Source organism: Clupea harengus, chromosome 13 (assembly GCF_900700415.2).
Source record: "Clupea harengus chromosome 13, Ch_v2.0.2, whole genome shotgun sequence".
Taxonomy (NCBI): Eukaryota; Metazoa; Chordata; class Actinopteri; order Clupeiformes; family Clupeidae; genus Clupea; species Clupea harengus.
The window spans coordinates 6,909,596-6,922,095 of NC_045164.1; the positions used below are offsets into that span (position 1 = coordinate 6,909,596).

Genomic DNA, 12,500 nt, shown 5'->3' on the forward strand with positions numbered 1-12,500 from the left:
CGAGACACACACACACGGTCACAAATACAAACACAGCCTCTCAATATAAAACAGCTGTTGAGCAGAGTAAATGCGCTCACCATACAGCTCGACACAGCTAATAGCAAATATTACGGCTTAACTATCCACGGAAGCAATAATGATTGGAACCTTCAAGAGCTTTATGTTTTACCTGATTAGAACACTAACTCAAAGAGCTTTACGTTCTAAACGACCAGTAGAACAATATTTTGAAGAGCTTGAAGGTCTTGAATGACAATTACAGCACAAGCTTAAAGGGCTTTGTGTCTTGAATAATGAATAGAGCGCTAGCTTAACAAGCTTTCTGTTTTGATTCAGGAGTGGAAGAATAGCTTAATAGGCTTCATGTTTTTCTTCATGATAACAAGAGAGTAAAAAGAGGCGAAGCACAAGGCAATGATCTGTACTTACACGTCACTCTGGTGTGTGTAAACTCGGTCGAACAGTGCCTCCGGAGCCATCCATTTCACGGGGAGACGACCCTACACACATACACACAAAAACAGAAACACAAACGCGACAAATGTCAGTGATCAGTGAGATCACACGGACACCCTCTCGGATCCCAGGTGCTTTTCACTTTACTCAAAATCAGCATGCTTAAAGCCGCCACCTCCCTCCCTCACACATATGGGGCCTTGTTACAGTGCAATTTCAATGGACTGACTGTCCTTCACATACACGCACACACACACACACACACACGTACACACTCATATGCAAACACACTGTGGGCTTTCATGCATCCTTAAGCAAAGGGCTAACAAGATCCCCCAGTGAGTGCAGCCTCTCTGCGCCTCTCCCTCTCCCCGTCTCTCCCCGTCTCTCCCCGTCTCTCCCTGGGGAGCTGTAACAGGTTTACAGGCGGACACTCGTCCCGGCTGATAATGGAATCTGATAAAGCCTTTATCTTAACCGCCCATTAATGCAGCCATTCAGAGCTGTCTGAGTGTCTTCCACAGCACTGGAATCAGAGTCAGGAGAGAGCGGAGGCCGTTAACCAGACGTGTGTGTGTGTGTGTGTGTGTGTGTGTGTGTGTGTGTGTGTGAGAGAGACAGAGAGAGTGAGTGAAAGAGAGAGAGAGAGAGAGTGAGGGAGAGCAGTGAGGGAAGCGAGGCAGAGAGACAGAGCGTAGAAAAAGAGGGGGAGAGAGAAAAATAGAGATAAACTGAGAGAAAGGGGGAGGGGGGGATGAAGGGAGACACTGCACAATAACTGATGTTTAGGCCAAACTACAGGATCCCATTGGTGAGGGCAGTGGAGGAGAGGGGAGGCGTGCAGAGGGATAACAATGCTGTGTGGAATCCGATTCTCTCACAACACACACACACACACGAGAGCGTGACCACTCCGAAGGGACTGTTTATTTTGGTCCACGGCTGTCATGCCAACACGACATAGCGGCACCGGACGGCGTAATTGAATTGACGGTTCGGCAAGAACCCTCAATCATCATGACCATGCTCCGCGGCGCGGTTTGATGACATCATTGTTTTCCTGGACGGCACAGGCCTCCACAGATGGCCTTTGTCCTGACTGGGAAAGTGAGTGTTTTTTTTTCTCCCCCGTAAAGGTGCCTAACCCCCGTTAGGGTTTGGGGATGGAATGAATGATGGGGCTGCACATACTGGCAATGCACACTGACACTCCCACCAATCAAAACACAGAGCTGTTTTTAAAAGAGGTGCTCTGATTGGACAATGAGTGATGGGGGTCAGTCAGACCCACGTGGGGTTGAGGGGGGGGGGGGGTGATGCTGGGAGGAGGAGACTCATGGGTAAAATGGGAGCTCCTGGCTCCTTGTCATGCGAGTGTTTGCACAGGCGAGCGGAGAGGTGAGAGAATGGAGGGTACGAGCCCAAATATGCAAATCAAGCCCCAGATTCACTTTATTCAGACATGGCCTGGGAACCTCCAGACGCTGCCAAGATCATTGCCACTAACAGAGAGATGGAGCGAGAGGGAGAGAGAGAGAGAGAGAGAGAGAGAGAGAGAGTATAGAGTAGGGTGGTTGATGAGAGTTTGCATGCAAAACTCTCCTTCTTGCTTTCTTTCTCACACACACACACACACACACACACACTCACACACACACACACACACACACAGTGGGGCCCTCGGACACTGGGTACTCACGTTGGTGGTCTTTTTGTAGTAATCAATGTTGTGCACGTCTCTGGCCAGGCCGAAGTCGGCGATCTTCATCACATTGCTCTCGGTGACCAGAACGTTCCGGGCTGCCAGGTCCCTGTGTATGCACTACCATAAAAAAGATGGAGGGAGACAGGTTAGATTAGACCGAAGGATGGAAAGAGACAATGAAAGAGAGCAGAAGCGATGTTATTGTCTCACTGCCGTAGTTTGAAATGACGTAGAACGAGAGAGCATTTGGATCTTTTTACTGGCACACGTGTTGAAGGGGACATGCATGACTGAGCTTCACACGATGACCACATCAGACTCACACAAGAAAGACGGGGGAGAAAAATATGTGCTTTCACAAAGATGGCAGGCAATCAGTTTGGTGTGTTTATGTCTGTGAGAGAGAGAGAGAGAGAGAGAGAGAGATGTGTGCAAATGTGTCGTGTGTATGTGTGAATGTCTGTGTGCGTGTGAGTGTGTGTGTGTGTGTGTGTGTGTGTGTGTGTGTGTGTGTGTGTGTGTGTGTCTGTGTGAGAATGCATGTGCATGCCTGTCACATTCCACATGAGAAAGAAAGCGTGAAAGTGTGTGTGTGCGTGTGTGTGTGTGTGTGTGTATGTGTGTGCGTGTGTGTGTGTGTGTGTGTGTGTGTGTGTGAACAAGAGATAGACAGAGTAAGGTAGAGTGAGAGAGAGAGAGAGTGAGGGAGAGAGAGAGAAACAGAGTAGATGAGTTGCTGTGTGAAACCTATCTAGTGCATCTATTATGACTGCGCTTGGACAGTGCTGTGTTGTGCTACGCTAGGTCTGCTGCTCCTGAGCTATGCTATGCACTATAAACACAAGAGCCACAGGGCAGGACAGAACCCTACTCTTACCCTAATTCACATACGGCAGGAAAAGGAAATACCAACTCGCACTTTAGTGACCCTCACTCTGAGGTGTTTGTGTACATGGCAATATGTTTACATGTGTATGTGTGTGTGTTTATGTGTATGTGTATGTGTATGTGTATCTGTATGTGTATCTGTATGCGTATGTCTGTCTGTGTGTTTTTGTCCTGTACCTTTTGCGAGGCCAGGTACTCCATGCCCCGGGCCACCTGGTAGGTGCAGGACACCAGGTCCTTGAAGGTGAGCTGCTCGTCGGAGACGCGGCTGATGTCGTAGGAGTACTCCATCCCCGGAGGCCGTCGCGCCCGCAGGTACTCCCGCAGGTTTCCCTTCGACGCATACTCCACAATCACATACAGAGGGCCTGCAGAGAGAGGGAGGAGAGGGAGGGAGGGAGGGACGGAGGAGGAGAAGAACAGAGGGACGGGAAAGAAGGGACACAGTGAGAATGGAAGGAAGAGGATTCTTTCCACTGACTGTATCTGTTCTTCTTCATATTCGTGCTTCTGTGCTCTCTCCCTCTCAATGCTGGATGTGTGATTCTGTGTGTGTGTGTGTGTGTGTGTGTGTGTATTTACCATCTTGCGTGCACGCCCCCAGCAAGTTAATGATGTTCTTGTGTTTTCCAATCATCTTCATCATCTCCATCTCAGAGACCAAATCCGACAGATCCTTCTCTGTGGCGTCATCTGGGAAGCAGGGAGAGAAGGAACGATGCACGCGTAAAGACTTGCCCACTTAAATAAAGGGATAAAGGGAAAGAGAAAGACAAGGACAAACTCCATTGTTAAAACAGTACACCATTAAATGCACTGAATAGTTGTTTTTACCACAAGAAAAGAGAGAGCAAAAGACTAAGAGAGAGAGAGAGAGTCCCATCCCTTCATTTAGTGGTAGTGGGACAATGCGGTGTCCGCTTACTGTGAGCCGAGGTCCACAGAGGCCTCCTTTCAGCGCACAGCCAATTAAAAGCAGTTTGTTTAATTCGGGGTAATTGTCCCACGGGACAGGCTCCCCTTTCATTAACCAGCCCCGGCCACTGCCCGCATCTCATCGGCCGCATTCCTCTCCTCCGTCAGTCCCTCGTTCTTTTTTAACTCTCCTCCCATGGCCCTGAGAGGTGTCTTCCCTCGCTAAAATGTTCAGCCGCTAGGCTAACCTTCGGAGACGTCCAACCCACAACCCCCCCTCTTTCTTTCTCCTTTATTAATTCTGGGCCTCTCTTCTTTTCCCTCTCTCCCTTCACTCCCTTTCTTTCTCCTTGGGTTCTCCCCCCCCCCCCCCCCCCCCCTCTATAACTGGTCTTTGTGCAGGTGTGGAGAGAGTACTGTATGGCTATTGAGGCTCGGGGTCAGCTATGTGCCCCCGTCACACCCCCCCCCCCCCCCCCTCCCTCCACCCATACCCCTGCTAGCGTCATTCAGCACCAACAAATAACCCCCACGCGGGCCTCACAATATAGCAGGCGCTGAGCTGACGACCCAGACCCAGCCAGGGGCCCCCACCTCTGGGCTTACAGCAGCCTGCTCTCCAGCAGCCAGGCCTGGGTGAAAGTGGGCCACTGCGTCTGAAGCCACATAGGGGCTCCAGATTTACTGCAGCGGAGGGGATCGCTTTATGACTTGACCATCTGACAAGCATCTGGAAGTGTGTATGTGTAGCTTGTCGAAGCTTAGTGCGTCACAACAAACAATTACAAATGACGGAGGATCATGCGCTCACCTTACTTCCTCCTTCTCATATAAAGCTCTCTAAGGAAGCTCTATTCACACTCAAGTTCTAGTTTGGTAATTTTTCTCCAAACAGCAAATTGTTGTATTCTTGTTGCACATTCAGCACCACCAAATTATACTAAAATGCTTTTAACATACAGTAGAGATATAATATATGTGCAGAGCTTATACTGCTGCAAGAAAGTTCATACTAATGGGCATATATAGAAGAGACTAGCGGAATGTCCTTACCTTTGAGCATCTTCACAGCTACAGTGACGGCCTCCTTGGCTTTGTCTTTATCGATGCCCAAAGCCTCAGCCATGACCACCTGTCCAAAGCAGCCCTCGCCTAACGGCTTCCCCAGCGTCAGCCTGAAAGAGGAAACACACACCACGTGTCAACGCACTCCAACACACACGTGAACACACACCAACACACACGTGAACACCCCCCCCAACACACACGTGAACACCCCCCCCCCAAAACACACGTGGGCACATATAGAAATGCACGTGAACACATACTTTTGAACACACACAAAACAACAGGCAAATGTCAGCTCAAATGGAATTGTGTAATACTCCACCACCGACTACACTTAAAGATGGGACAGAAAGGGGCACTTCATCGGGGTGAGTAACTCGGGTGAATGAGGTGAGGTGTGAGTGAACGCTGAGTCCTGAGAGCTACGGCATCGGTGCACCAGCCCCTTCATGGGTCTGTCCCCTCACGCCCCTCTCACTCACACCTCTATCTCTTTCAGCCCTCTATTTCACATTGCCACTGCTATCCATTTGCTGTTTTTCCTTCCTCCTCTTCTTTTCCTCTTCCTCCCACTCCTCTATTTCCCCCCGGCGCTCCATCCCTCTCTCCCGCTGACACACACTCTGTGCCATCGCTGAGAGTGCTTCTCTGGCTCGGGCCCCGGGGGGGGGGGGGGGGGGGGGGGGGGGCGGCTGGTGTTCGGTGCCCTGGCAGCGATTGCCCTTCGATAAGGCACTGCCCCCCCCCCACACCCACCCCCAGTCTCTGTTTATCCTGCAGCGAAGTGTTAAGTGGACGGCCTTTGCCACCCATTACAGGGCTTAGGGCCCCGGACAGCTGTGCACAGGAGCGGGCGGGGATCAGGGATCAGGGAGCTGGGGGGGTGTGTGGGGGCGGTGGATAGGGTTACGCCAGGGAGAGAAAACGAGCGCAACAGTACCCCCCATTAGAGATTTACACCGAACCACCACCGCTTCGCGCTCACAGCTCACACACTCAACTCTCTGATGTTGCAGGGTGTGGGAGCTGCACGCTCACTAGCTAGCTGGCAGCCTGTTGGATGGGAGGGTGCGTGGTGTGTGTGTGCGTGTGTGTGTGTGTATGTGTGTGTGTGTGTGTGTGTGTGTCTTTAGAGTCCCAGTCCCTGCCTGCTGGGGTGACCGCAGGACTAGATGTATGTGGGGCTAAAGACAAGGAGAGAAAGAGATTGTGTGTGTGTGTGTTTGTGTAAACTACACAACACACAAGCATTGGCTATTCCAAGCCTTTTCTTCCAAGTGCTCATAATGGTATTTCTGAAATCTTGGACTGATTTGTAGCCCTCACTCCACTCGTTGGAATGTAGGGAAAGTGGGTTGCTAAGATATGAGACACACACACACACACACACACACAAACACACACACACACACACACACACACACACACACACACACACTCACCCTCACAAACAAACGGTCACACTGTGACCCCTGACCCACAGTTGCCCCCCTCGGTTGGGTTTTGATTGACGAGTGGTGGCCCCACCCTCACGGCCTGTCTCCCGGCTGTGTAAACATTCGCGCCCGCGCCAAGGCCTGGGGCCAGTGTGTTACCGCGGTAACACAATCTGGGCCCTGTGCACTCGCCGCCTGGCTGTACCGCCCCCCACCCCACCCCCCACGCGTGCACAAACACACTCTCTCTCTCTCTCTCTCTCTCTCTCTCTCTCTCTCACACACACAGACACACACATATACACACACACACTCACAGACACACACGCGCGCACAGCCTCAATGGCCTCCTGTCCACCAGTCGAACCACAGATAATCAATGTTATTTTTCCCTCCACACTAACCACAAACGTTAACATTCCAGAAGTTTCTCTGCGCAAAGCGAGGCCCCTCAGGGCATGCCGCATTGACAAGCCAGGGATAAAGACACCATAGGAGAAGGAGGGAGGCACAGAAAGAGAGAGGGGGGGGTCATACCCCTCTGAGTCCTCCTCACATAGCAGAGAGCTGATAGCTGGCTGATCCCTACGCTCTCCTGCCAAACGGCCTCTTGTACAGTTTGCTTACATCCAAACGATGTTTTTTTTATGAATACCTCAGCTAGCTGACTTTGGTTTCTAATCTGTTATATTGAGAGTATCTGGGACTTTCCTAGGCTTTGTTTACAGCAAGCAAACCCAGTTCAAATACATAACCTCCACCGGGGCAGACATTCCTTCATGACCACTCCTTTGTGTGTAGCCTATGCACTGATGGTTAAGGTGGACAACCACGATGGCTGCTGGAATAAGCAAGAAATGCTAACCATCACCTATAGCGACTTGAAATGTATTTGCCCTTTATCTCTCCTGTACATTCAGCTGTCACGGCAACACCAGGCCACATAGTGAAAGCCACACAAAGAGACACTAGGCCGGCTATTCACCGCGGGGCTAAACACCTTGTTAACTGTGAGAACCGCTGGGCGCTGGGCGCTGAGGCTACACCCAGGCCCAGGCCCCTTTCCCCCTGACTTCACCCGAACAGAGCCTCCCCTCCTCGCTCACTCCACTAAAAGAGCGCTTGGCAGCGGCTAACTGCTGGATAATGGGCTGGCCGGGCCTAGCCCTGTGGGCAGTTGGCTCACACACACACACACACACACACACACACACACACACACACACATACACATACAGACACACGGTGCATAAATCTTGAGTGAGGGAAGGCGCTTGGCTGGGCTGGACTGGGCTCATTGTTTTAACACATATACACACACACAGCCGGATAAACACTCAGGACAGAACACACATTCCAGCAGCAGATTAAGGTCCACGCATCTATCAATAACAAATTAGCAGAGGGGCGGTAGGTCTGAGTTGTACAAGTGTGTGTGTGTGTGTGTGTGGTTGTGTGTGCAGGTGTGTGTGTGTGAGGGACATTTATGAGCCTTTAATGGGCCAGAGAAAGCGGCACCGAACTGTCGTAACATACGACCACATGATGGATTGTGCGTTATCGAGAAACGGGGCATTAGTCATTGGTTAATGATTATGGTTCGCAGGCCCGGCGGCACCGGCGCTGTGTGTCTCTCTCACACAATACAGCAGTGTTCCCACGGCCTATCAGATACGGCGCGGACGCTAACGAGCCGGCGATAGGGCGCGGATAACAGCGGAGACGATAAACAGCCGAGCAACAGCTCAGCGATATGGCAGTCACTACCTCAGTGCTAAAAAGCCTGGTCAAACACTCAGGCAGACTCTGCTATCTGGGGTCTGATTTTACTGAAACAATATGTGTGTGTGTGTGTGTGTGTGTGTGTGTGTGTGTGTGTGTGTGTGTGTGGGTGTGTGTGTGTGTGTGTGTGCGCATGTGTGTGTGTTTGTGTGTGCGTGTGTGTAAATGTGTGTGTGTGCATGTGTGTGTGAGACTCACTTGTCTCTGGAGAACTCCCAGCGCGGGTCCTCGGGGAGGTCATACTCGGGTATGGGGTCGTCGTGTGCGGAGCTCCGTCTCGTAGTGATGCGCACGAGCGGCGTACTAGAGTTCATGGAGGAGCTAGAGTCCGACGACACCTGCAGAGGGAGAACATATGGCTGATCACCTGTGTCTGCGCACACACACACTCGCTAACCTTTACATGCACTCTAACTTCACACACACACATCCCACATACGAACACTTACACAAACACAATATCAGCGTATCCATACACTCTAACCATATGCAAAACCAAATTTAAAATAATTGTATTTTAAAAGCATTTCCAGTGATCGGAAAACGTATATTCTTGAATGTTCTATGTGAAGGATTACACGTTCTGCTGAACCGCATCTATCAAGAGTCTGAACAAGAACTGCAGCGGGATTGAGGCAAAGAGACAAGCCTCCCTTCTCCCAAAATCCACTGGCCTCCAGATCTTGGTTCCTGTAACGGGTCATCGGCTTACCTGTTCTCCACTGTCGGCTGTACGGTCACAGACCTCTCAGACTCAGAGATCTCAGGTGACCCTCAAGCCACCGCAAGGGCTCACAGAGCTTGGATTGTGAACACACCTTGCACACAGACCAGACCGACACTGACACACACCACTGACACACTCACAAAAGACCTACACACACTCACACCATCACCACATACACACCCTATCTATACCCTGCTCTTGTGTGTGGATGGGTGCATGCGAGTGTCTTGTGTCACATAAATGCTTGCATGTGTGTGTGTGTGTGAGTGTGCACAAGTGTGTGCATTGGCTTGTGAATCTATATGGGGTCCCTGCAGTCGTGTATAAGAGTTTTTGGAACTCTTTATCTACTTTCTGTTACCTGGCGGCGCAGAGGAATCTGCTTGCTGAGTTTGTGGACGGCCGGCTGGCCGCCGAAGTCGGGCTTCTTGGTGGAGGTGCGCATGCGGCACACCAACACGATCACCACCATGCAGGCGATGAGGAAGACACCGATGCAGTAGATGGCGATCTCCACGTAGTCCGGAGGGAAGGTAGGGGGAGAGCTCTCCTCGATGGCTACAGGGAGGTGGAGGAGGTGAAGTAAGAGAGAGAGGGAGGTGAAGAAGAGTTGAGTTTCGGAGAGGGAGGGGAGGATGGGGATGGGTTAGGAGAAGCTCGGGGGCACAGGCTGGAATGTTTGGACTATGAGTCTGTCTTGATGAGACAGATGGCAGACAAGGATGGACAGACACAGGAACACGGACACGGACACGGACGGACATGGACACATACACATACAAACAGCATGCCTTTCTTTGACTGGGAAACGTTCGACTGGCTTGACTATCGGGGTGTGTGTTTTCCGAGGAAAAAGAGCATTCACACATGCAAATAGAGATGCCCTGAAAATTTGTTAAGCAAACAGCATCAAACCGCAGACTAATAAACAGTGCCATCATTTGCGATGAGCCGTCCCTTCTGTGGCTAGAACTGTCTCTAATGGAGAATCAAGAGGATCTTAGTCTTGCATCACTCACACATAAATACACACACAACACACACACACACACACACACACTCCTCTAACCTTCCAACACACACACACACACACACACCCACACACACACACACACACACACACACCTCCATGCACAACCCAAACTCCCAGTCCATCCCCATTCAGCAAAACCACAGCTCATAAAAGCCATGTCAGTCTTAGAGGCGCCACAGATCCATCTCAGGCGAAGCCAGCCGCAATAAATAAAACATATTATTCCGCACAGCAGTATGGCTATGTCTCATTGTTTCGAGACAAAACAAGCCAATTATCTGCAGGGACACGGGGGAATTTCTGGACTCTTAACTACCCACAGCATCTGGGTTTGAGAGCAAGAGGACTGTTTGTCTTCATCACGGCACTGATGTCCATTCCAGATCTCCAAATATGAACTGTTAATGTGGGCAAATGAGGACGGATGCTTATTCCTCTAGCATGCAGACCAGTCTTTGGGACAACAATCAGTCAGGGCTTATCTAGGGTTAGCAATGGGCTTTCATTCCATTCTAATCTTAAAAACACAGATACAGACACACAAAACATACAAAAACATGTACACAAAACACACAAATGTACTGAAGACAGATATACATATAGGCAAATAAAATACACATTGATACTAGTCAACATTACTAAGGGGCTCTGATAACTGAGAAAGTCAGTGTGACAAAGAAAAGACTTTCATTTCTCCCCCATTTAAGCCAAACAATGCAATTATCAGAGCCAGTAAAGAGAGAGACTTAGTCATTCCTCTGACAGAGAAAGGACTATGGCATCTTCTCCCAGACAGACAGAGAGCCCAGACATGCTGTTAACATAGAGGTAAAAGCCTTAACATCCAAACAGAGAAAACAGTGGGCTGGAAACAACATCTGCAGCAGAGGAACATCTGTATCTTTTTGGAGACATTCACTTTAATTCAGTTCTATTTATCCCTTTGAAATGAGGACAGGACTGTAATTCTAGAGTAGCTACCACAATGACTACCTTGTGTCTAAGTAATACATCTATCAAACTGGAGACGGAGCATTCGCAGGAGAATCAGATGTCCTCATCTTAAGCAGAGACGTGTGTCCAACCCACAAGGAAATCGCTGACATAACACAGCTGTATGTCAGAACATGATATGAAGGGAAGTCTTGAGACAAAAGAGGCGGGAGAGAGGAGGGACGGAGAGGGAGAGAGAGAGAGAGAGACATGTACCTGGAAGCACCGTCAACCAAGCAGTGTGATAGGAGATCCCAATAGAATTACCCGCCAAACACGTGTACTCGCCCGCATCCGTAACAGTGACATTGGGCAAGTAGAGGACTTCGATTTCTTTGTCCGTGGTGTTAACACCTGCGGTCTGATAGAGGGAATAGGAGGAAGAGAATGCAGGAGGAAGGAGAGGAGAGGAGAGGAGGAAGGAACGGGAGTCAACAGGGAGGGATGGCCAGATAGAGAGGATTGGGAAAGGGAAGAGTGTGAAGAAGGGAGAGAGAGAAAAGAAGTGAGACCCCAATAACCAGCAGGAGAGGAGAAGAGCTTGTGGAGACATCTGAGTGGTCATTGCAGACACATCCCCAACACAAGGGGAGATGTGCGCCTCAGATAGAGAGAGAGAGGGAAGGGAACATCCGCAGACAAAAAGGAGGTCTGTACCGAAACGACCACAGAGTGATGTTTCAGGGGCAGGGGAGAGAAACACACTGGGACTGAGTGAACATTCATGGTCAGAACCCTTCACCATCAAGGCCTTAAGCCCTGGCCTTAAGACATGCACCCAACACCCAACAGACACACACATCTACACATATCACCAAAACACAAACATATGAGAAATATCACAGAGGACCTGCATGGAAACAACTATCTGCAACTCCAACAGCCTCCAAAAACAGAGAGATGGAGAAAGAGAGAGATAAAGAAAGAGCGAGTGGGCATAGAATAGGTAGAAAGAAGAGAGATTCAGATTTCTGGGGCTGAGCTGGAGAGAGTGTTGCAGTATCCCGTCAGCTTTTTCCATGACTGCTGTTAAAGAGAAGACACACATCCCTTCACCCATCACACAGCAGCTGGTAGACAAACACACACACACACACACACACACACACACACACACAACACAGCACAGCACAGCACAACCAGAGGAGAGTCCGTCAACCAGGAACCACAAGCACAGACCCAGGGGCCACCACAAAGGGAAGAGGTCACCACAAGACACCCGAACACCAGCAAGGGCAGGGGAGATCCCGAGGGAGGTGGGGGTGATACAGGGGGGTTGGGGGGGGCGTCCTGAGGGTGAGGCCCGTGGGGGTCTGCGTGGGCTTTTACCTGGGAGGACAGTCAGCCAGCCCGACTGGTTGACCTGGCCTAAGTAATTGGAGACTTTACAGATGTACTGGCCGGCGTCCGCCTCCGTCACGTTATGGAGCGTGAGCATCTCCACGTCCGAGCTGTTTATGCCCGAGCGCTGGAGGGTACAATTCAGAGTCAGCA

The 12,500-nt window shown here is 50.4% G+C and overlaps 1 protein-coding gene across 9 annotated transcripts in view; it reads right to left on the minus strand.

The window, feature by feature from the left end:
- Window positions 1-12,500, minus strand: part of fgfr2 (fibroblast growth factor receptor 2) — a 50,013-nt gene that overhangs the window by 9,176 nt on the left and 28,337 nt on the right. For 3 of the 9 annotated variants that reach the window (XM_031578527.2, XM_031578521.2, XM_031578520.2), the window contains 8 exons: window positions 11,223-11,367; window positions 9,336-9,538; window positions 8,452-8,591; window positions 5,021-5,142; window positions 3,635-3,793; window positions 3,230-3,420; window positions 2,159-2,281; window positions 433-503 (listed from right to left, as the gene is read on the minus strand). In XM_031578527.2, coding sequence (XP_031434387.1) covers window positions 433-503; window positions 2,159-2,281; window positions 3,230-3,420; window positions 3,635-3,793; window positions 5,021-5,142; window positions 8,452-8,591; window positions 9,336-9,538; window positions 11,223-11,367 — 1,154 coding nt within the window. Of the gene's footprint in view, window positions 1-432; window positions 504-2,158; window positions 2,282-3,229; window positions 3,421-3,634; window positions 3,794-5,020; window positions 5,143-8,451; window positions 8,592-9,335; window positions 9,539-11,222; window positions 11,368-12,335; window positions 12,475-12,500 lie in introns of all 9 variants that reach the window. The other 6 variants (XM_031578528.2, XM_031578524.2, XM_031578523.2 and 3 more) reach the window with 5 other exon arrangements.